The sequence below is a fragment of the Hirundo rustica genome, chromosome 7, assembly GCF_015227805.2.
Source record: "Hirundo rustica isolate bHirRus1 chromosome 7, bHirRus1.pri.v3, whole genome shotgun sequence".
Classification (NCBI taxonomy): Eukaryota; Metazoa; Chordata; class Aves; order Passeriformes; family Hirundinidae; genus Hirundo; species Hirundo rustica.
The window spans coordinates 35,347,470-35,371,836 of NC_053456.1; the positions used below are offsets into that span (position 1 = coordinate 35,347,470).

Below are 24,367 nucleotides of genomic sequence, written 5' to 3' on the forward strand. Positions count from 1 at the left end.
AACCCTGACTTGTGACTGGGAGCAGACTTTGGGAATTACCTCTCAGCCTTGGCTGACAGGATGCCTTATCTGTTTATTAAATCTGGTTTGAACCAGCTCACAGGCAGCTTGTGGTAGCTTGCAGTGGTTTTGTAGTGAGGAGAAAGTAAAAATAAAGGGATTCAGCGAGGTCAAATGCAAGTATTTTAATGTTTAGGGAATTCATTCCAGTATATAGGGTGGATTTATTGTGTGCACTAGACTGGTCTAAATATGACCAAACCATAACTGGATTAAAGGGAATGGATTTAAACTTTTCCTCCACAAGTGAGGATCTGAAAGATTGGTGCCATGTGCTGGTTTATAATCCCATAAACTTTCACCATCACTTGAGGCATCGCTGGATGCCGAGGGCAGGGTGTTGGCCTGGGTGAGGCTGGGTTGGATTGAGCACAGCAGCTCCTGTGTTCAGGAATCCTGGAGCCAAGCTTTTCCAAGGGGTCTGGGCCATGTGAGCTGGCTCCCACTATAAACTGTGCCTGTAGAAAACCAGTGTGGTTGTCTGATGTTACTGGTGCATTTCTTTTTATCCAGCTTCCCATTTGCTGCTCTCCCCATGAATAGAGTCTGTCTTAACACCAGGGCTCCAAAAACAGGCTAGGGCTTGTTTTCCACAAATATTCCTTCAGAATTGAAAAGGCCTTCTGATGGTGGAAATGTCAGTCCTTATTGCTGTCTAGTTTTGTACAGATTTGCACTTTATTTTTATTTCTAATGTAGTGTAACATTATTTAATATGGGGAACATGCCTTCTTCTCCACCCTCTGCCTTGCCAAATGATTCCAGCCACTCTAGTCCATAGCAGAACTTACAGATTTAGGTAATTAGTGTGAAGATTAAGATGGTGGGAGGTGGAGGCTTCACTTGCCCCAAGAGGGCAAGCACTGAGTTTTGGTTCTGCTGATCCAGGAGCTGTCAGTCTTGTCTGTCCTTAGCAAACTGGAAATTCCCAGTTGCTGCTGATGGAAAAACTAGTGGATTTGACAGGTTTTTCTGTGACATGAGCAGAGCAGGCAGCTTCCCAAAAGTCCCTGCAGGGGATTGGAACCGGGTGGTCTTTAAGGTCCCTTCCAGCCCAAACCATTCCATGAAGTCAGAGCGAGCTCCTGCAGGTGAATGTGATGCTGGAGCATCCTCCTCATCCATTTGATTTTTCAGCTTAATAATTAGAGCTGATCATCTGGGACTAGACCACCAACACCTAATCAAATGGACACTGACCACAAGAAAAAAATCTTTCCATCATTACTGCTTGTAACGCAGTAATTTTGTGACTTAGGCTGAGGCGCGAGCAACATAAACATTTTGAAGAAAAAACCCTGTCCTGCCCAAGCCTTTCCCTTTCCCAAAGAAAAATAACTCTGCATTTTATTTCAGTGTTCATGTCATGTGATCCCAGCTGATCCACTGGCCTGTATTTGGGAAAAAATAAGTGGAGTTTGGTGTCTTTAAAATCTTCTTCACTAGGAGTTGTATGACCTGGGAGCTTGAGTGTTGGAGAGTCCTTTAACACCAATGGACCAGATTTTCCCATATTCCCACCATTAAATGTTTGGAACTATTTGAGTGTTTCTGGAGAGATAATATTGTGGTTTTTTTCTTAGCTTTGTGTTTTATTTTAAATGAGAAGTGTATCTCACTGCTTCTTAGTTTGCTGCATCAGCTCTTGAACCAGGTATGTTGGAGGATGGTGCCCAAATTCATTATTTAAATGCCTTCAGTGGGGAAAGACTGCAGCCCTACCTCCTTTAGAACAGACACTTTCTGTTTTGAAATACTGTTTTTAAAGGGTTTTCCCTCTCTGAAAGGCATTCACTGCCATTGCAGTTGGTACAAGCCTGTAAAAACTCCTTGAGTCCAGCTGCAAATTGTGCATTCAGAAAGGGCTGTGTGCAATTCAGGCCCATTTGTGCACAGCCCAGAGATGGGAGCTGTGTTTTTAAAGTGATGATAATGCTGCCAAATCCTATATGCTGACAGCATCAAGCCGCTGTGTTCTTCTCTTCTCTGTTTTCTGTATCAAATCCCCAGGAGAGGCTTTGAGGCGCAAGTCCAGAGTATTGATTGTTCAAAGGGAAAATGGATGTAGTTTTGTTTCATTTATGATATCAGTAAAATATTTCATTCCCCTGCTGACAATAAGTATCTTATTTTCAATGGCGCACTGACATTATGTAATTTAAATTAAAGCAAAATTGCCAGGAGTGATAAAAAATCGCTTGGAAGGAGAACTGTGTGGGTACAAATAATCACATGGAGAGTCACTTTAGATTAGAGAGAAAAATGAAGTCTTTTTTACAAGGAGTCTGTTAAAAAAAGGCACAAGGTGCCCAGAGAAGCTGTGGCTGCCTCATCCCTGGAAGTGTCCACGATCAGGCTGGATTTGGGGTTTGGAGCACATTGGGATAGTAGAAGGTATCTCTGCCCATGGCAGGGGTTGGAAGCACCCTGGCCTTGAGCAAGTCCAGGGATGGGACAACCACAACTTAGATATAGGGTGCCCCATAATGGAATATTGAGTTAAACAAAAATCCCCTTTTTCACAGCAGCACCTGAGTTTAACAGACTTCTGTAGAAGTTTTCTTGAAGTCTAAATTCTACTTACATTAGAAAAATCACCTCCAGAGACCTCAGGGTGATCAGAACACTGGTTTCCTAACAGGAAAACCAGGCACTTTATTGTAATTTTCATAATGGGTTTTCTCGTGCGGATTTCAAATCAGCGTTGTTTAGAAATTAAAGGTGTTTTTGCTAAAGTGTTCTTGCTTGAAATGTCTCTAAGATAACTGAGCAAATCTTGCCTTTCACCTTGAAAATCAGGAAATAGCTCCATAAATGCAACCTTGAGGCTTTTGGATGGGATTTTGAAGTCTGATTTATGCTAACACACGCTAGTAAATAACATAAATGGTCTGTTATTTGCTAAAGAGAAAATCACCAATTGTAAAGCTATTTTTTTTTTAAAGATAGTCTGTTTTACCTTTAGAAAGGCAAATGCTTGAGAAGGATAAGTACCAAGGGAACAGCACATAGCTGTTGCAGGGGAGGCTTAGGTTGGCTGCTAGGGAAAGGTTCTTCCCCCAGAGGGTGCTGGGCACTGCCCAGGCTCCCCAGGGAACGGGCACGGCCCCGAGGCTGCCAGAGCTCCAGGAGCGTTTGGACAGCGCTCCCAGGGATGCTCAGGGTGGGATTGTTGGGGTGTCTGTGCAGTTTTGGAGACTCTGTCTCCTCCTGCTGCCTTGTCCTGGTGAGTGCCGTATCCTGGCAGGCTCTGGGGATGGGCTCTCACCCGTGGTCGCTCTCGTTTCCAGACCAGCCTGGCTCACAGGCTTGTGAACCGCGAGGGCTCCGTGACGCAGCTCCCGCTCTACACCTCACCCTCCCTGCCCAACATCACGCTAGGACTGCCTGCCACCGGCCCTTCCAGTGTAAGTGGGGATGGGATCAGCCTCTGGGCTGTCAGCGGGGTTGGGATCGGCCTCTGGGATGTCAGCAGGGTTGGGATCAGCCTCTGGGCTGTCAGCGGGGTTGGGATCGGCCTCTGGGATGTCAGCAGGGTTGGGATCAGCCTCTGGGCTGTCAGCAGGGTTGGGATCAGCCTCTGGGCTGTCAGCAGGGTTGGGATCAGCCTCTGGGCTGTCAGCAGGGTTGGGATCAGCCTCTGGGCTGTCAGCAGGGTTGGGATCAGCCTCTGGGCTGTCAGCAGGGTTGGGATCAGCCTCTGGGCTGTCAGCGGGGTTGGGATCAGCCTCTGGGATGTCGGCAGGGTTGGGATCAGCCTCTGGGCTGTCAGCGGGGTTGGGATCAGCCTCTGGGCTGTCAGCAGTGTTGGGATCAGCCTCTGGGCTGTCAGCAGGGTTGGGATCAGCCTCTGGGCTGTCAGCGGGGTTGGGATCAGCCTCTGGGATGTCGGCAGGGTTGGGATCAGCCTCTGGGCTGTCAGCGGGGTTGGGATCAGCCTCTGGGCTGTCAGCGGGGTTGGGATCAGCCTCTGGGCTGTCAGTGGGGTTGGGATCAGCCTCTGGGCTGTCAGTGGGGTTGGGATCAGCCTCTGGGCTGTCAGCGGGGTTGGGATCAGCCTCTGGGATGTCAGCGGGGTTGGGATCAGCCTCTGGGCTGTCAGCAGGGTTGGGATCAGCCTCTGGGATGTCAGCAGGGTTGGGATCAGCCTCTGGGATGTCAGCGGGGTTGGGATCAGCCTCTGGGCTGTCAGCAGGGTTGGGATCAGCCTCTGGGATGTCAGCGGGGTTGGGATCAGCCTCTGGGCTGTCAGCAGGGTTGGGATCGGCCTCTGGGCTGTCAGCAGGGTTGGGATCAGCCTCTGGGCTGTCAGCAGGGTTGGGATCAGCCTCTGGGATGTCAGCGGGGTTGGGATCAGCCTCTGGGCTGTCAGCAGGGTTGGGATCGGCCTCTGGGCTGTCAGCAGGGTTGGGATCGGCCTCTGGGCTGTCAGCAGGGTTGGGATCAGCCTCTGGGATGTCAGCGGGGTTGGGATCAGCCTCTGGGCTGTCAGCGGGGTTGGGATCAGCCTCTGGGCTGTCAGCAGTGTTGGGATCAGCCTCTGGGATGTCAGCGGGGTTGGGATCAGCCTCTGGGCTGTCAGCAGGGTTGGGATCAGCCTCTGGGCTGTCAGCAGGGTTGGGATCAGCCTCTGGGCTGTCAGCAGGGTTGGGATCAGCCTCTGGGATGTCAGCAGGGTTGGGATCAGCCTCTGGGCTGTCAGCAGGGTTGGGATCAGCCTCTGGGCTGTCAGCATGGTTGGGATCAGCCTCTGGGATGTCAGCAGGGTTGGGATCAGCCTCTGGGCTGTCAGCAGGGTTGGGATCAGCCTCTGGGCTGTCAGCAGGGTTGGGATCAGCCTCTGGGCTGTCTCTTAACGCCCTGTGCCGGGGTGCGTTTGCAGGCGGGACAAGCACAGCAGGACGCAGAGAGGCTCGCAATCCCAGCCTTACAGCAGCGGATCTCCTTATTCCCTGGCACTCACCTCACTCCCTACCTGAGCACTACAACGTTGGAGAGGGATGGGGGAACGGCACACAACCCTCTCCTGCAGCACATGGTCCTACTGGAACAGCCAACTGCACAAACGCCCCTGGTCACAGGTGAGTGCTCCGGGGGCAGCACTTGGGCACCTGGGAAAGAGAGGAAACCAGCAGGGATCTCTTGGGTTGTTTCCTGCATCACCTCTGCACTCCGCAGGTGGAACATATAACCTTTGTTTGTTGATTCATTGATTAGCGGTGACTTTTCCAAAGTTGCATCTCCCACCTCATTTTTGTGAGATGAAAATAAATAATATTCCATCAGGATAGCAAAAGTTGGTTGGTAAAAGCTGGAAACTCTATTTGTTAAGAGTTCTGACCAGTTCAGATCAAAGTGAGGGCAAAAACATTGCGTCTTAACGATTCCTGCTTTCCATGGATGGTTTCTATTCCATGAAAGTATGAAAGGCAGGCACAGGTTAAAACGCTTCCTTTCCATCATTAATATAAATAGCAAAACCATGGCAAAATCAACTGCCTCCCAACAGATTGTATTTATTTGTGTGCATTCCCTTTCTAGGATGTTAATTGCCGTGAGTCACTCCCTGTGCTGGGTTTTCAGAATGAACTACCTGTGGGAAGGCCCGTGGCTATAAATAGGCTGGATTCAAAGCAATAATTCCCACTGGGATGCATTCCTGGTTTCCTGTGTGTGGTGCTGGGACAAAGGATGTTCTGCATAAGTTGCTGACGTGTTGGTTTTCCTTCCCTTCCTTCCATTTCTAATGGAAGTTCTTGGGAGGTGTCAGCCTCTGCAGCATTGCAGCTCGTGGCTGGTTGTACATCCAAACCCTGGGAATATCCACGGGGTTGGGATAAGCTTGGGAGCATACAGATATGGGAGACTGATGCAGAGAAATGTGGTGTTTGCTTCCCACTGTTTCCAGCGTACTGTGTTTGCTTCCAAGCAAATTCCTTCTACTCCACCTGCTCCGTGCAGTGCTTTCCAGGCGAGAACAACGTGTTACAACCCAGCACTCAGGAGAAAGAGTCAGGATACAGAAGCAAGGAGAAATGTTCCAGAGGCAGCAACTGAGAGGCAGCGAGCTCACACGTAGTTCCAAAGCCTTGAGTGCACTGGTTGCCAAGCTGCAGTTAATATTTGGAAGCTCCTTGTAAACAAAGTGTGGCGTTCATCAGGATTATGGTGGAGAGCCTTGAGCTCTGGAGATAGCCCCCGACAGGTGCAGAATTATCCAGCCATGATGGCTCTCTCTGTGCTGGAAGGTAGACGTTGACATTTTGGGAAGCTAGGCTAGAACTCCTTAGCTGTGCCATTCCTCTTGGGAATGGTTACTCTGGGTAGTATCCTACATGTTCTGATGTTCCTTATTCCTGATGGAACATACTCAGGGCTTGGAGCAACCTGGGATAGTGGAAGGTGTCCAGGTGTTCCTGCCCATGACAGGGGCTGGAATGAGACTAGTTTTAGGGTTCTTCCCAAGCCTGACTGTTCCAGGATTCTGTGAACATGATGTCTCCTGGAAAGCTTTCCCAGGAGCACCTTGGCCGTTGCCTTGGAGGAAGGTAGTCTTCCAAAATATCCTATGCAAGCTCTGCTGTCTGATTTGAACTTTTGGGAGAAGGAGCTGTGCTGTCAGGGAAAAGGAACACATCTTTCCCAATTATCTGTGTATACGTACACAGACCTGTGTGTGTACACAACTGATATCTGTAGAGACATGCGTTTATAAAATCAAATACCCTTTCACATGATCCCCTTCAGAAAAAGCAGAGAGTGGGAGAAACACTGTAAGTCTTCTGAGAAAACAGGCTTTCACATGAGTCAGCTCCTTCCATGTAGGGCGGTTTTGTGAATTGGTGGGAAAGGAGGTCACATCCTGGGACACAAAATACCAAGGTGTTTCCAATCCTCAGCATCCAGCTGGCTGCAGACTTCTGGGTTGTTTCTCCCTGTCCCGAACCAAAGCGTGAGGAGAGCAGAGGGCTTCTTGCCAAAAAGTGACTGCGGCCCTATCCCAGCTTGGATTGAACCTGGGACCAGTCCCTAAACCAAGGCGAGCTGTGAGGTTTAAACTTCTCCAGACCACTGTGGTCTTGTGTAGCGACAGAATGGTCGCTAAGGTGTTGGTGGTTTCAAAAAATACATAGCTTCCAGAGGGTCTCTGAGCCACCAAGTAGACACAGAACTCAAACCAAGCAAAGCATTGCTCTGTGCAGTCATGATTAATTTATCTGCTCTCTCTCAAGGCAGCTCCAGCGAGGTGGCTGGGTTTGACATGGTATCACTGTCACCATCAGCGTTACTCAACAGCCGTTTTCTCCCTTCCTTTCTTCCTCCTTTTGTTTCTCCTCTGCTGTTTTTTCCTCCATATTATCTTCAGACTGGTATCTTTCAGGACTGCCCCTGCATGCACAGCCCCTGGTGGGTGGAGAGAGGGTGTCCCCTTCGATCCACAAGCTGCGGCAGCACCGCCCGCTCGGGCGCACCCAGTCTGCTCCCCTGCCCCAGAACGCCCAGGCCCTCCAGCAGCTGGTGATCCAGCAGCAGCACCAGCAGTTCCTGGAGAAACACAAACAGCAATTCCAGCAGCAGCAGCTGCACATCAACAAGGTAGGCATGAAGCTTTCAAAGCCTTTTTTCCTCCACAGCAGCTTCAAGCATGCAATTTCAGGGTCTCTAGTGCAGGTGTGTTTGTGGGCTCTACCTCCAACATCCATGGGCCTCTCATCCTTGGACCTCTCCCAGGCATGACAACACCAGGACGTATTGGTGAAGGAAGTTATTCAGATATGCTGAAACGTTTGCTGAAAGGCTGAGAGACTTAGGGGTGTTCACCTGGAGAAGAGAAGGCTCCAGTGAGACCTCAGAGCCCCTTCCAGTGCCTAAAGGGGCGCCAGAAGAGCTGGAGAGCGATTTGGGACAAAGTCCTGGAGACACAGGACACAGGGAATGGCTTCCCACTGCCAGAAGGCAGGGATAGATGGGACATTGGGAAGGAATTGTTCCCTGGGAGGGGGGACAGGCCCTGGCACAGGCTGCCCAGAGAAGCTGTGGCTGCCCCTGGATCCCTGGCATTGCCCAAGGCCAGGTTGGACAGGGCTTGGAGCAGCCTGGGACAGTGGAAGGCGTCCCTGCCCATGGCAGAAGATGGCACTGCATCATCTCTAAGATCCTTCCCACCCAAACCATTCTGGGATTGGTATGGTTTTGCTTTCTGAACAGTCCTCCCAAGGCTTTTTTTCAGTGGAGGCTTTTCTTAGGACAGCAGTAATTCCAGCAGCAGGTCTGGGGCTCAGGACGAGCCCATGGCAGGCAGCCGTTCAGATGGCTGCTGTTTCATTTACAGCGGGGGTTCCTCCAAATATTTCCACTCTTCCAGTCCTGCAAGAAAACACAACTACCGAGGGCCGGATCAAGGAGTGAAAGAAGCCACAACCCCTCCCCCCACACACACACCGCCCCCAAGCCCCTGTTTATGGGCCGGGGCTGAGGCAGGATGATTACACAAGTCACTGACGTCAATGCTGTCCTCCTGGAGCGCTGCCACCGTGGGTGCCAGCCCTGGCCCCAGCCCAGCCCTGCACACAGGGCCCTGGGGAGCTGCTGCTCCGCAGGGATCCCATTTCCCCCCCTCCTCCAAACGCTCCTCAGGACCGGGGCCGTGGGGTGCGGGGCAGCGAGTTGGGCTTCTTTGTTCGGGGAAGTGTCAGCTGGAGGGATTTTTTGCATGAAGTTTTCTAAAGCTTTTCCAAAGCTTTGGCTGTGACGTATCTGCTGTGCGCATTCAGACTTTATCCTGGGCCTCCCAGGAGCTGGAGAGCCGCTGGTGCACTCTGAATTCCAGCTTTGTCCATCACTCTCCGCAGCAAAATCAGTCAGAGAGGTTTTAATTAAACTGATTTCCCTGTGTTTGATTTATAGGAGTCACAAGTTAAAATCACTTTGGTGCTAGCGCTGCATGCGTGTGGCGGATTTATCCCGTGGGATAGAATCCAAGTGCTGACATGGGAAAAGACTTTTCCCAGATGTAGGGATATTTTAGGACCCTTATGTGTGTAGGAGAGTTAAAGGCAGGACTAAAAATAAAATAAAATATTATTTAATTATTAACAGGACCGATAGCACTGCCTGTTAATTTTTTTATTTGTAAATTTCCCATGAATAATACTCCCAAAGCCCTTTATATATTTATATGCTCATAAATCAGGCTTTTCTTAATTCCATGTGATTTTTCCAAACTTTGAGATTTTGGCCCTAAATGGTCCCTGTTAGGTGTCTGCAGCAGATGAAATTTTTGAGGGGAATGCAGCCAAACAAGTCTTGCTGTTTCCAGGAAGACAACTAAGGAAAAATGTGTGGTTTTATGTAAAAATAATTAGAATAATTACCAGAGTAGCTGTGGCTGCCCCTGCATCCCTGGAAGTGTCCAAGGCCAGGTTGGATGGGGCTTGGAGCACCCTGGGATGGTGGAAGGTGTCCCTGCCCCTGGCAGAGGTGCAATGGGATGACCTTTAAGAACTCTTCTAACCTAAACCACTCTGTGATTTTCATTGAGCTGATATTCCAACTGAGCTGATACTCCACTTTCAGCCTGTGCTTCTATTTCCCACCTTTTTTGCACGTTTAATGTTCAGAAGGGAAGTGCCAGGGGAGTTTTAATTTGGAAAAGATCAGAAAAAATTTTGGCGCTGAAAGGGTGGTCAGGCATTGGCACAGGCCGCCCAGGCAGTGGGGGAGTCACCATCCCTGGAAGTGTTCAGACAACCTGTGGGTGTGACACCTGGGGACAGAGTTTGGGGTGGCTTTGGCAGTGCTGGGGGAACAGTGGGACTCTATGGTCTGAGAGAGCTTTTCCAACCTTAGGGATTCTGTGATTTGTAGTATCAGAAGAAGTTTTGCTCCAAGCCCCATCTAGCCTTGCCAGGTGGGTTGTTCCCTCTCCTCCAGCACAGAAGCTCCACAGCCTCCTGGTCCTTCCAGCTGTAGGGCTGAGGTTGCCTCAGACAGTTGTTTTTTCCCCTGTGCTGTCCCACCACTTAAGGGGGAAAAAAAAACAAATCAAGAGATTTCTGTAGGCTTCAGCTGCTGCAGAAGGCTCTGCCAGCTCCCTGCATGGCTGGTGCCCAAGTCAGCCTCTCCACATCATCCCTTAGCATCTCTTGTTTCTCCTTAGTCTATAAAACTTAAAAATCAGAACCCAAAGGAAACATGGGAAGAACCACATCAAGTCAAATGAATTCAGCCTTTATCATCCTTTTTTTTTTTTTTTTCTGTTTTTTTCTCATTTTCATCAAAGCTGTGTCTCCAGCTGTCCATGGTTGTTCTCTTTCTTCCTTGAGTTCATCCTTCACCTCCAAAGGGAGGAGAGGGAGGGTTGTGCTGCCTTCTGCACATCAGGGCTGAGCTGACATTCCTTCTTTGCTTCCTGGCTCCTCTCTTCCTCTGGCCTTCCTCCTGTGCCACTCCACTGATGGAGACCGGGGTCCCATCCAGCCCAAACCATTCTGGGATTCCATGGTTTTTTCTGCTGGAGACATTGGTCTCTGGTGTGTAAATAGATGTCTCTAACCTGTTGTAAGGACCTTTAAGGTCTTTTTGTCTCCCAGGAACTTTCCACTGTGCAGAAAGGTGTCCTGGAAAAGATGGTATGGATTGATGGGCATGGTGATGCTCAGAAGTTGGATTTGATGGTCTTGGAGATCTTTTCCAACCTTAATGATTCTGTGATTCTATTTATCACATCTGCTGGACAAATCCAACAGCAGCTGAAATGTCACTAGCGAAAAATGCAGCTTCTTTCTCCTCATGAGCATTCAACAAAAAAATGAAGAACCTTTGGTTTTCCCTGTATTTATGACCTGACTTTGCTATGTGGGATTTTTGTTGTTGTTTTGTTGGTTGGTGGGTGTTGTTTTTTTTTTTTTGTTTGTTTGTTTTTTTTAATTTCTGTTCTTTGTATTTCAAAGCTGTGAAGGAGAAATCATGCCAGCTGCATGGAGCCTTTTAAAAATGCTTGTGACCAGAGAGCTGTAATTTATTCCAGAGCGAAGTCGTTATCTGCCCGAGGCTGGAGAGGCAGTGCCTTTACCAGAGGTTTATGGTGGCAGTTTGTGACAGCCAGAGGCCACTGGCTATGAAAACAGAGGAGTACACCTCGTGGCAGAGGAAGCCAGGGAGCTAATTAAGGAATGGAGGGGTTATTTGTGGTGCTTTGTGCTTACTATTTCAGATATATTTATAAGCATTCTCAGTACTACCTTTACAGCCAGCCCCTTGCACTTTTATTCCCTCCAATTTTAAATTGCACGAGCACGTGCTGATAAAACTGCTCAGATGGAAGATTTTTAGAGAGTTGAAATGGGCCTGGGATGCAGTTACGCAATGTATTGTGTGGAATGTGTTGGTAACAAAGTGTTTTCTCTGCAAAGTCTTACTTTAAGAGCAGGGTTGCAGCATCTGGAGCTGGTGACAGACCAGGAGATTCCCTTTGCACACAGAATGTCTGAAATGTCCTTGTCATCGATCACTTGGTCTTCTCAACCTTCACCGTGGTTTAATTCTTACATTTTTAAGGAGTAGGAATAATTTAAAACTTTCAGGGAATGACACTGCCTCTCACTCCCATTAGGTATGACAATGGCGCTGTATTTTTCCCAGCAATTACCTCGTGCAGTTCAGAAGTTCAAAAAGCATTAAGTTCAAAAGCTTGAGACCTTTGATCCAAGCAGGGAAAAAAAAAAAAAACAACAAAAAACAAGCAACAGATGGTTTATGATGATTTAATTATCTTTAAAACAGATAATATTCATCAAGTCTAAGAGGGCTTAAAGAAAATTGGTGGAAGAATTTTTAGGTAATGTGGTTTGGTTATTCAGTGTGTGTTACAAGGAGTGAAACTGGGGCGGGGGGAAAAATTCACAAAAATGCTTGAGGGGTTTTGATCCCTGAATCTTTGCAGGGACCTCCTGAGGTGACCAAGGGCAATGTCCCTCCTCAAGCAGGTTGCTCAAGGATCTCCCAAGGATGGACACTCCAGAACCTCTCTGAACAACCTGTTCAAGTGTTTGACCACCCTCACAGGGGAAAGGGAAAAAAAAAAGGTTTTATTGTGTTCAGAAGGAATTTTATGGGTTTTAATTTGTGCCCCTGGCCTCTTGTCCCATCGCCTGTGAGTGCAACCCATGAGAGTCCCATGGACTTACGGATATCCAGGTCTTTTAAGTGTTGCCTAAACCTAGTAATTCCTGCACCAAGGGAAGTTTTCCTTGTTCCAGACTTTTCCTTTGGTGTCAAAGTCCTGGGATTCCTGAAGGATTGTCTTAAATAAGGCATTAATTCTGTCTCGTGTGCCACCAGGTGCCTTCCCTCATTCAGCAGTGGCACCAGGATCTTCTTAGTGTTCCTCTTTTCTTTCTTCATGTCCCTTGCCAGATTCAACTCCCTTCCTGCCCTTCTGCCTTGCTTAGGTTATATGGCAGAGCCTTCCTTCCTGCTTTTGGGGGGGAAAAAGGCTTAATTCCAGTTGGGGCCACTGTTCTTCAAAGAGCACGTTAGTGACGAATAGTCCCTCCTTCTGCATGTGTTCAATAACCATGTTTTGATTTAGCTTTATTAGATTTAAAATCAATATTGCTTTCCATACCGATGACCTAATCCTCATTAAACCGTGCCCTGACAACTTTCAAAGTGCAGCAGTTTCTTTCTAAGCCTGTGAAACAGGGGCAGCCTGAGCTCTTTGAAAGGGAGGAAGTGGATTGGTTTTCCTATGCTGGAGTTAAAAACAGGTCACATTTGGGTTGGGGTTTTTTTTAATCCCAAATAAAAATCGTAAGCAGTCTGAGACAGAGAACTGTGAATTTTATCTTACCAGGGAACTTACAAAAAGTCTTGAGTGAATTACAGCGAAAATTGAATTGTTCCTTTTGGTTTAGGAACTGCTCTCTGAGATGTTTACTGTGTCTGGTCAGGAAGGTCAGGGCAGAGCAGTGCTGCTCTTGAGGTTTGCTCTCAGCTGCGTGTCCTCAGTTTCCTCTTGAACAGCTCCGTAAGAGCGCAGATTTTCAAGGAATCATTATTTCAGCCTCACAGATGAAATTCAGGGAGTGATTCGAGGTGATGTTGAGCAAACAGGCAGCAAAAACCCCGTTGGAAGGTTTGCGTCCCCCGTATTCTTTCAGAATTTAATTGCCAGACATCTCGATGGTTGCTCGGCAGGTTTGTGAATGGAGTAGCATCTGGAGGCGTGCAGGAACGAGAGGCTCTTATTCCTTCAGAGGGAAGACGAAGTGGAAAATAAGGGGGTGTCGTTACTTGGGACGCAGGATTTTGGAGCCCTTAATCCCAAGGTTGCCCTGACCTTCCGCTGGGATTGTTTCGGGCCTGGATTGTGAGCAGGAATAACTCAGAATTGCTCTTTCCCGCGAGCCTGGAGACCGGAGCGAGCTTCCCCCGTGGCAAGGTGCGGTTCATTTATGAGTTTGGGGTTCTTTCAGATCATCTCCAAACCCACTGAGCCGGCGCGGCAGCACGAGAGCCACCCCGAGGAGACGGAGGAGGAGCTGCGGGAGCACCAGGCCCTGCTGGAGGAGCCCTATGGCGACCGGGCCGCGGGCCAGAAGGAGCCGCCGGGGCTGGCCAGCGTGGTGCAAGTCAAGCAGGAGCCCATCGAGAGCGACGAGGAGGAGGCAGAGCCGCAGCAGGAGCTGGAGTCCGGGCAGAGGCAGGCGGAGCAGGAGCTGCTTTTCCGCCAGGTCTGGCGCTTGGGTTGTTGTAAAACGTGGATTTGGGCTTGGAAGTCACCTAGCTCTGCTCTGAGGGGAACGGGCTCTCGAGGGTTGGCTGGTTAGAGGAATCCAATGTAAAATCGGGTGATTCCTTTCCCTGGAGTCACCTGCCAGCTGATGAACCCCAGGGAGGAGAGTCTGGATCATCTGCACAAAACACGGTCACTGTGTTTACTGAGACACTTCCCTGGCTGTTTCTTTGGGAAGATGAAGTGTATCACTAATGTTTCTGAGCACAAGCCACCAGCAGGACACTGTATTTTCGTTTAATGGTTTAAAACCGATTTTTCCAGAGAGAGACTGCATATAATGGAATGGGGGACAAGTGAAGGGTATTACTGCTTCAGAACTAGAGATCCTGGAGCCTTCAGCCAGGCTCACTTTTGAGGGAAAGCACCTGAGGCTTGTGGATTGCAGGTGATAAATCCAGTAACAAGGGAGCACAGTGTAATGGAGCTGATCCATGTCCTCCAGGAATGCCATTGGGATATTGCTCAGGAGCTACATTTGCCCAAGAAAGCTGTGGCCACATCATCCCTAGAAGTGTCCGAGGCCAGGTTGGATGGGGCTTGGAGCAACCTGACATAGGGGAAGGTTGTGTGGCTGCCTGTGGCAGGGATGAGCTTTAAGGCCCAAACCATCCTGGGATTCTCTAATTCTGTGTTGCTGATGATGGACCATTATCAGTGATACCATTCTTCTGAAAGTGAAGCCTCTGCACCTTAATCCTGAATCCATGGTCACAGCTCCAGGAGTGTTTAAGATAGTAGCTCCTTTGCAACTGTTTTGTCTCAAAGCAGGAGGGAGTAAATAGAGGAGATGGGATGGACCAGCCATCCCTTCTGACCAGGAGCCTGTTCAGCTGATGGTGTGGCTGCGCAGAGAACCAGCTCGGTTAAGAGCTTCCTCTCCAGCCTGGGATCCACTTGAGTGGGACTCATTCCATGGCCTGGACTGTTTCACTGTTAAATGCCCCAGTGCAGCGGGGTGGCAGCACAGGGGGAGGGAGGTGAGGGAGTTGTTGGGGAGGATGGAGCTGCCCCTGCCAGTGACCCTTTCAGTGTGCACCAGGCTCAGGGCTGGGGCTCCATGTGCTGTTCCTGCCTGACTTGGCCCTAGAAACATCATATCTTCCTTTGCAAGGGAAAGGAGTCCAAGCCTGAGAGCCTTCAAAAACCCTTTTGGAAAGGCCTTTTCAGCAACTCCCTGCTTCTTTTGCCCACAGCAAGCCCTGCTCCTGGAGCAGCAGCGGATTCACCAGCTGAGGAACTACCAGGCGTCGCTGGAGGCAGCTGGCATGCCTGTGTCCTTCGGGGGACACCGGCCCCTGTCCCGGGCACAGTCCTCCCCGGCCTCGGCCACCTTCCCCATGTCCGTGCAGGAGCCACCCACTAAGCCAAGGTTCACAACAGGTGAGCTTTTGGTGGGCTCTGGGCTGCAGGGGTGCTCTGGTGACTGGGTTGTTTTATGTTGAGCTGTTCTGCAAGGGCATGGAAAAGGGGGAATGGCTTTAGGCTGGGAGTAGGGTTAGATGGGTTATTGGAAGGAAATCCTTCCCTGTGAGGGTGATAAGGTTGCCCAGAGGAGCTGTGGCAGCCCTGTCCCTGGAAGTGTCCAAGGCCCGGTTGGAGAGGGCTTGGAGCACCCTGGGATAGTGAAAGGTGTCCCTGCCCTGCCCACGAGATGAGCTTTAAGGTCTTTTCCAGGTCAAACCATTCCATGGTGATGATTCTATGATTCTCTTCCCCATCCCTGCAAATCCATAAGCGTGAGCTCTGCATCTCATCCCCATTTGGGTACTCCATAACATCCTGCCTTCCTCAAGGAGCAGACTGAATCACCCCTGTTGTCCTGCTTGTCCCTTCCCCAGAGCAAAAATACCCTGCACTCACCAGCAGCAGCACAGCCCTGGAGCTGTGTGTCTCCAGGCAGACAGAGCGAGTCCCAGGCTGTGACGGAGCTGATTTAGAGGCAAGGCAGGGAGAGCCAGTTCTCCTGAAGGACAGAGTGCCAAATGCAATGCTGGCTCTGTTTCCTCCACCTTCTCCTGTCCCTCCATAATCACATGCCATCAGTTATCCACTCCGGGCTCCCTGCCAGCCTCCCCTCCTGCTGTCGCACAGGAGTCTGTGCCTGGAGGTTAGGAAAGACGAGGTGAGCTGGTGATTTCAGCTCCTCTCGAAGAGACCAAATAGCGTTTGCTTACCTGTGAAGGAAAATGATGAGTGCGATCCTGCATTTGTCTGGTGGAAAGCACAAGTGCAAAATAGGTGTTTGTCCCCATCCCTGGAAGTGTTCACATGCAGGATGGAACAGCCTGGGATAGTGGAAGGTGTCCATGCCCATGGCAGGGGTGGAACAGGATGGGCTTTAAGGTCCCTCCCAACACAAACCATCTTGGGATTCTGTGATCTCCCCACCAGGATTAAAAGCAAAAGACGTAATTGTTCTTCCTGTATCCTGACAGCCAACCTTTCTCCTCCAAAACCCTTTCTGCCTTTTTCTTCAGTGCCCTTAGCAACAGCTGAAAATTGATTTTCCGTGCAACTCCTCAAGCCCTGTGCTGGGTGATGAGGACTGATTTCAAAGTCTGCCTTCTTCTCAAATGTCAGGTTCTTACTTTGTGAATGAACAGTTTGCAACGTGATGTGTTCCCTGGGAAAAGGAAAAGGGAGTGGGGGGGGTGGGGGAATCCACAACGCCCAAACAGGAGCGACTCATGATGTTATTTCCCTTTCACTTCTGCTTTTATTCCATTTTTAACCTACACTTCTTGCATCGCTCAGCTCAGTGGTGTGAATTGGGTTTATTTTCAGGCCCTGGTGGTGTAGTAATAGTGGCAAGTTTGGTGTGACTTTGTCCCTCAGTTCCTGGCTACAGGCAGGATGGAAGTGTGTGCTGTCAGCTCTGGAAAAACCCAGGAAATGGCTCAAGTTCTTCAAATCAGCCCTTTAAAGTCCCTGTTTGTTGTTAATGCTGAACCCCAGAATTTCAGCAGAACTGCATTTCTAGAGCAGTCGGTTCTGGTCAGATTAAAAGATTTTGGCTTTTGCCAAGGGTGCAAGGAAAAGTCCCCTGGCTCAGGGTCAGAGCAGAGGAAACTTAAGTTTCTAAATCACTTAACCCCAAAAATTGGGGCTTTAAAAACAAGGAAGCCTGGCCCTCCTTCCAGGGATTATTCATTCCTTCTCTTTCTTCCCTCCTCCCTCTCTTCCGGTATTGAAGCTGCCCAGTCAATCGCACTGACCCTGAACATACAATAAATAATATTTCCTACCAGAAGATCTTTATTTGACTCAGATCTGTGCCTCTGAATATCACTCAAAATTGCAGGCAGCAGTAAGAGTGCAGATTTCAAAGCTGTGCTGCTTGGAAAAGATGCTGTTCCAGTATCAGGATTTATTTTCCTCAGAGGTAGGGCTTGAAAAACTAAAAAAACTGGCTTAAAATAGGAGGTGGCGTATCACACTGCTTTTATCCAGAACTGCGCAGTGTGATAAGGTGCAGAATGCTTCAGGTAGTTCACCTGTAAAACACCATTTTCACAGCATTTATCTGGGATAACATTCCAAGGGCTCGATTTTTCTTTTCCCTTCCATCTCTGCATTTATGCTGGGTGAATGGAGAAGGAAAAACACAAGAAAATCAGGCATTCACTGGCACTAATTGAGATGCAAAGCATAAAGGTAAGACCTCTGTACTAGTCCTAAAACTAGTCCTAGGTCTGCTTTAATTAACCTATGGTGTCTGCATAGGATAAGCAGGGAAAAAAAGCCCACTGCCATGGGCATGGAAAAAGGAGAAAAGGAGGGAAAGGCATTTCAGCTGCTGAGCACGTGTGTGAGTTAAATTGCCTCATGTTTTGTTGGAGTTGTCCACAGTGGCGTGTAGGAGATTGTGTTTCTTGAGGTGGATACTGTCGCTTAAACACCGGGATTGAGCTATTCTTTGGAAGGCAGGAAATTAAAGTCTTGGGTGTTTTTCAAAAGCAAGCAGTGCTGAAGTGCATTGGGCTTCTTTTTCTTAAGGAAAATCCATCTGGCTGATAAGTGGCTGCTTTGGAGGCTGATCTTAAGGCAGAGGAATGAGGATTGGAATTTGTGTGATGGTCTGGTGAGAGGGCTGCAAGAAGCAAACTTCTTTGAATGGCCCTAATTAAGCCAACCAAGATCACTCTAGATGACCCTTAAGAGATGAGTCCTTGTCCAACAGAAAAAGGAATTGTTCCTCCCTTTCACGTTTGTGATATTATGCAGAAATAATACAGAAAGGTGATGCTCTCCCTGGACTGAGTTAGCTCCAGACAGCTGGGAGTTCTGGGGTTGATGTATATTTTATTTTCCTGTCTCTCTCGGTGACCAGCACCTGAGACTTCAAAAGTCCAGGGGAAAGAGCCACATACTGCAGCTCTCAAACATTATGTCCATTACTCCACATCAAAGTGAAAGCCGTGCCCTTCCTGGATCCTTCCAGCAATCAGTTTGATGTCCCGAAGCGTGACATTTAATTTTCCTTCCTCCCAGAAATCCGGTCCTTGAACTTGCCCTCTCTAGCTCGAGCAGCCCCGTGACTTTAATGAATACTCATGCCTGCCCTGTTCTACACACTTGAATAAGGATCCTCAGGTTAGGCCATTAATTTGCATAGCTCCAATTATCCAGTCTCTGATCTCCTGCAAAAATGGGTCCACAAATTATTCTGATGTTCTGCATTAAAGGGTTTTTCCTTTCTGATGAAGGCATTTATTCTCTCCTGTGCAGAGCAATATAATTATCTGAACCTCAGATCATATGTTTGTTCTGCCAAGAAAAGCCAGTTGGTTTTGCTTTAGTGCTGACCTTTAAAAATGATTGTTCTTATGTCTGAAAAGAGTCTTGCTTCCAGAGCCACTTCAATTAACTTGTAACAGCCAGTGTAGTTCTGTATTTTGAGCTTAAATTGCCGAGCTTCCCCTTCCCAGTGTGTGTGAGTGTGTATGTGCAGCTGAGTGTCCCCAGCCACAGGAAGGAACTGGGAACAGCTCCCTTTTCCACTGGCTGGTTTCTAGGAAAGAGAAATTATGTGTCATGGCAGCACAGAACTTCACTGAGACACTGTTGTTATCAGTGAACCCTTGGGAAAGGAGAAGCCATTGATGAGCCAGGTTCTGTAGGCACCAGGTTTGGGGTGGGGTAGATTCCTTGAGTGGTTTGGATTGGAAGGGACCTTGAAGATGATCCAGTTCCATGGGCAGGGATGCCTCACAGTATCCCAGGCTGCTCCAAGCCCTGTCCAGCCTGACCCTTGGACGCTTCCAGGGAAGGGACAGCCAGGGCCTCACCACCCTCACAGGGAAGAATTTCTTCCTTAAATCAAATCTAAATTTCTTTTCGTTTAAGACCTTGCACTAGTTCAGTTAAACTCAGACTGGGGTGAAAGCTTCTCCTCAGGTGAATTCTGAGCTTGCCTTGGCCCAGCAGATCCTGGTGGTGTTTAATGCTGTGAATCAAACACGGAAGACCTTGAGAGAGCTGTGCACCTCCCGGTGAACTTCAGCTGACCTGAGGGCAGCCAATTACCGGGGCTCTGTTCTCTCCCTGGAACCCGGCGTGGTTTGGCTTTTGGGGGGTGTTTTTTCCCCTCTGCGCTCACCTACAGCAGAGTGAGGAGCTGCCAGACACCTCCCCTGAGGCTGCAGACCTGCAAGTGCCAGGGCCAGAGCAGGGAGCCAAGATTCCCGGTGGCACAACGTGCCCGCACCCAGCCAGGAGGTGGGACTGCAGCTGCAGCCGGGCCTGGGAACGTGCAAGGGCACGGCCTCACCTCCAGCTGCTCTTGGGCTTCTCTGCAAGCCCCTTGGAGCTCCAAGGTTGTGCTGTGTGCCCGTGCTTGAGCTGGGAGCACAGATCCAGCTGTGCCTGCCACGTCGCAGCTGTGCTCGCCCGGGATTTCCCTGGAATGCTGGCAGCTGGGGTGCGCATCCTTGGACGTGGGAGCTGGAACCACCTCCTGCCACTGCTGCCTTCAGAGGCTTCTGGTTCTCACCAGGACCTTTGCATTCCATGGAAATCGTGGAAAACCTTGAGGTGAAAAGGACCTGAAAGGTTATCTGGTTTTAAATCTTTGCTGTGGGCCCTTGCGTTATCGAAGGCTGCTCCAATCCCTATCCAGCCTGGCCTTGGGCACTTCCAGGGATCCAGGGGCAGCCACAGTTTCTCTGGACACCCTGTGCCAGGGCCTCCCCACCCTCCCAGGGAAGAATTTCTTCCCAATCTCCCATCTAACCCTGCCCTGTGGTCAGTTTAAAACCATTCCCTCCAGTCACTCCATCCTGCCCCTCCATCCCTTATCCCAAGTACCTCTCCAGCTCTCCTGGGGCTCCTTTAAGCCCTGGAAGGGGCTCTGAGGTCTCCTTGGAGCCTTCTCTTCTCCAGGTGAGCACCCCCCAGCCCTCCTAGCAGAGGGGCTCCGGCCCTTGGACCAACTTTCATACAGATACTTCCTGCAAGAAAGCTTTTACTTGGGGAAAAACCCCAAACCAATGGTTTTTATTATGTATTCTGGAGCTTCTGGCTGAAGGAAAAGAGGGATTTAACGTTTGACTTCGTGTCTTTCGATTGAGAGAAACAGTTCTGTCTGTGGGGAGGACCTGCTGTTGTCCTCCGGTTGGCTGTGGAATCCCAGCTTCCCTTCCAAAATCGTACCCAGGCAACTCTGGAGAATGAATCAAAGTCTCCTGCGCCGCTGTCACGCCGTAAATGCTTGGGAATGCAGGGGAATTCAGCGGCCCGAGCCCTTCCTTCGGCTAAACACCTCAGTGCGGAGCCCAGTAACGATGCCCAAGTGGGCGCTAATGGCCTTAATTAGCGAATAACCGCGGTGCCAGACTTCAGCACAGCTGCTTCGTGAAACAGCGCCAGCGAACGATTTGGTCCTTCTGGGTTTTGATCCCGAGCCCTGGAGGCGTTTTGGTAGCCAGAGGAGAAGCCCCAGATCCCATTCCTGCGCGCTCACACGGGCGCTTTCAGGTGTCACCTCCCCGCGGCGTTTAATTTCACGTCTTGGTACTGATTTCCTTCTCATATCCCTTGAGGATTCCCGTGGGAAGGGGTAGATGCAGGTTTGTGTTTTCAGTTCTCTGTGGCTCCCGCTTGAACACAAAATTTTGGCCTAGAACTGTCGACTGCAAAGCTTAAAGCGCTTTTTTTTCCCCTTATAACTGCCAAAATTTTGCCTTTTTTTTTTTTCAAACCCGAGAGAAATTTTGTCCCCTGTGCTGCAGGCCTTGTGTACGACACGTTGATGCTGAAGCACCAGTGCACCTGTGGAAACACCAACAGCCACCCCGAGCATGCGGGCAGGATCCAGAGCATCTGGTCCAGGCTCCAGGAGACGGGGCTGCGGGGCAAGTGTGAGGTGAGGGAAGCACCAGAAAAGGCCACGTTACTGTTTCTATTAGTATTATTGTTATTATTGCATTATTATTATTGAATTATTATTGGGTTATGGTTATTATTTTATTATTGTTGTCATATTGTGCCAAAGAAAAGAGCGAGATATGATGTAACCCTCTCATTTGTTATCCCTCCAGTTGTCCCGGCAAAAACTGTGGAGCAATAGCTTTTCTGTGGTTTAATAACTTTTTTATGCTCTTTAATAAGTAATGGTCAAGCTATGCTGTAAAAGGAGTGGGGGTTGGAGGATGACTCTGAGCACCATTCCCTCACAAGAGGTTAAATTAGATTTATTTGATATATTTTAAGAGCGAGCAAACAGAGAGAAAAGCTCAGGTATTAAACAGAAAAAAATAAAGATTAATAATAAAAATTAACGAGTGACTATTAGTTACGACTAACAGCAGTGGTGATAAATGGAGGTGTAAGTTTGTGTTCTGAGGGGATTGAATCCCAGAGCATAAATATTTCAGCGATGTCGGGATCTGGCTGGGAATGTTCCCGAGCCATCAGATAAGACATCCACGTGGTGGCAGCATTGCCATTGCCTAAATTTCCCTGTGCTGCCCTCATTTATCCCTTTCAAACCCATCTCTCTCTGTGGATACCCATTTAATCGAAATTTGGGACTATTTGGGACCAAATAAACCTCCCTGCTAATTGCCTGGCCTCCTCAATGGGCGTTGCAGATGTTCTCTAATATATAAGTTTGTCACAGTAAGGTCCCAAACAATATCATTGGCCCTTATTTCCTGTTGATTTCCTTAAGAAAGATTTATTTTCCTTCATTTCCTTGCGTACCTTGGTACTTTTGGTTGCTCTCACGGGAGGAGCTGTTGTTGATCTTCACCTGGTTTCCCTCCTGACCATCGGTGACTTTCAGCATCACCAGACTGTTCTTTTATTCAAAAAATGCTAAATTTCTGCCTTAATTCCCTGCTGGCTTTCTTCAAACTCTGCCCTACCATTTCAGGAAGCACTCCCTTATCTCTCTGGTCTTCCACCTTTCCTTCATCCTCACCGCCTCCTGCCAGCACGTGTCTTAAAGTTTCCTTCTTTATCTTGAAGGAATCTGAAGATGACTTTCTATATCGAGCAAATAAATGTTGCAAGTAAAGGATTACCCCAAATGTGATTTTTTTTCCACCTAAGGACCCATTTTAATGTTTTGCTGTCTGTCTTGATGGCTTGCTAAGGAAGCAGAGAAGAGAGTCAAGCAGTTCACCAGTGATTTCACCTCCCTTTTCCTTTCCCTTCCAGTGCATCCGTGGCAGAAAGGCGACGCTGGAGGAGCTGCAGACGGTTCACTCGGAAGCCCACACCCTGCTCTACGGCACAAACCCTCTGAACAGGCAGAAACTGGACAGCAAGAAGCTTCTAGGTACTGTTCCCTGGGGGGAAAATCCCTTTCCTGACCCCTGGGTGAGATGCTGCAGTTCCCTTCATCCTTAGCCCTATGCAGCTCCGAGAGGATTGTTCCCAGCTCCATGCGCAATATCCATCTCCCTCTCTTCAGGCAAGATCCCTAAACCAGAGACAGCTTAAACCTCCTTTCTTTGACGTCTTCAGAACCTAAAAGGATGTTTTCCTGAGGAGGAAAGATAGTTCAGGCAGTTTGTTTCATCCTTGGGCACTCTGTGTTCCTGGCTAGGGAAAGAACTGGAACACCCTCCCAAGGATTTGGATCTGCAGCCCCCAGCTGCACAGGCATCAACAAACCCCAGTCAGGTTTGTATGGATAGTCAGCAAGAGAGATGCAGGGGCCTCTACATTTGTTTAATCTGGAGTGGGATTGTTTATCCCTTTCTCTGGAGACCAAATCTGCCTGAAACAGGGCTGTGTCTGTTGTAAAAAACAGGCAAAAATATCGAAAAAACCATATTTTTCCAGCAGAAATTCTAAGGGATGGGTGTTCAGATAACCAGCCCTCCAGAGCAACCAAACAGCATGGATTGTAGCACCTCTGTGGAGCCATCATCACCTCCCTTTACTTCCTGCCTTTTTGCAGCAGCAGGCTAGAAGGGGAATTTGGGAAGTACTCACATGGGGATCAGGAAAAGAAAAAAAAAAAAAAAAAAATAGAGGGACAGTTCTGGAACCTATACGTTCAGAAAGTTTATTTTGAGTTTATTTTGGGATTAGCCTGACTTTGGATGATGTAAAAAGGGATTTAACTCCATGGCCTTCATCATGTAGTGGTCACAGCGAAGGAGCTGGAAAGGCTTTGCTCAGTGTGTCCATGAGCTCCCAGAGAGGGAAGCCATTCGCTAGTAGTTAAACATGCAATTAGCACGGTATTTATAGCTCACTTCTACCTCTTTAAAGACAGAGAACACAAAAGTAGACACCTCCAGCTGAATGATAGCTCTATTAGGATGTAAATTTTTACTTTGGTAAATCTTCCCTGGAAGATCTGAGAAAATTCTCTTGGGATGCTTTTCCACTCCCTCCTTGACTCAGCACGATCTGTCTCAACAGTTCCACAGATGCCATTGGAGATACAGTTTATTTAGATGGCATTTTTGGGGGGACACCCAAATTCCTGATGGTTTCTGCAGAGTACCTGTGGAGGCAGCAACCCTTGCTCTGCCTCAGCTCCTTGGTTCTGCGCCCCCTGTGCCTTCAATCGCTTGTTTTAAAATGTTTGTAGAGATCAAGTTTAATCCTATAGGGAAGAGAAATTCTAACACCTGAGGGCTTTCCAGTACAGAACATTCCCTGTTTGGATACAACTTGGCAGAAAAGCCCTGGAGCTGTGGGAGGTCAGGTCCCCAAGAGTCTCCAGTAGAAGGGGATGTCCAGTAGCTCTTAACTGAGCTTAGACCTGGTTTCTTCTTGCCAAGCCCACTTGGCACCATTTTAGCCTGGAGATGCTGACAGTGGCACTGGTTGCTAGCCCACATGACCCCCTTCTCTCCTGATGGCTTCCACAGGGCAGGCTTGAGCGAGGATATCAGGGAAAAGCTCCATGTGGAGAGGGGAACACGCCTGTAAAAAACCCCTCCTTCAATCATCCTCTCCTGTTGGGGGTTGAAAAGGCTTTTAATTTACAAACCAGCTTTGTGGGGTTCTTTGAAGCACGTTAAAGGGTGGGTTTAGGACAGG

General features: G+C 48.8%; 1 protein-coding gene across 7 annotated transcripts in view; it reads left to right on the top strand.

The window, feature by feature from the left end:
• HDAC4 (histone deacetylase 4) overlaps nt 1–24,367 on the top strand; it is a 171,378-nt gene that overhangs the window by 122,631 nt on the left and 24,380 nt on the right. For 6 of the 7 annotated variants that reach the window (XM_040068889.1, XM_040068884.1, XM_040068886.1 and 3 more), the window contains 7 exons: nt 3,351–3,467; nt 4,943–5,141; nt 7,427–7,656; nt 13,539–13,796; nt 15,055–15,241; nt 21,091–21,224; nt 22,523–22,643. In XM_040068889.1, coding sequence (XP_039924823.1) covers nt 3,351–3,467; nt 4,943–5,141; nt 7,427–7,656; nt 13,539–13,796; nt 15,055–15,241; nt 21,091–21,224; nt 22,523–22,643 — 1,246 coding nt within the window. The remainder of the gene's footprint in view (nt 1–3,350; nt 3,468–4,942; nt 5,142–7,426; nt 7,657–13,538; nt 13,797–15,054; nt 15,242–21,090; nt 21,225–22,522; nt 22,644–24,367) is intronic. The other variant, XM_040068883.1, reaches the window with a different exon arrangement.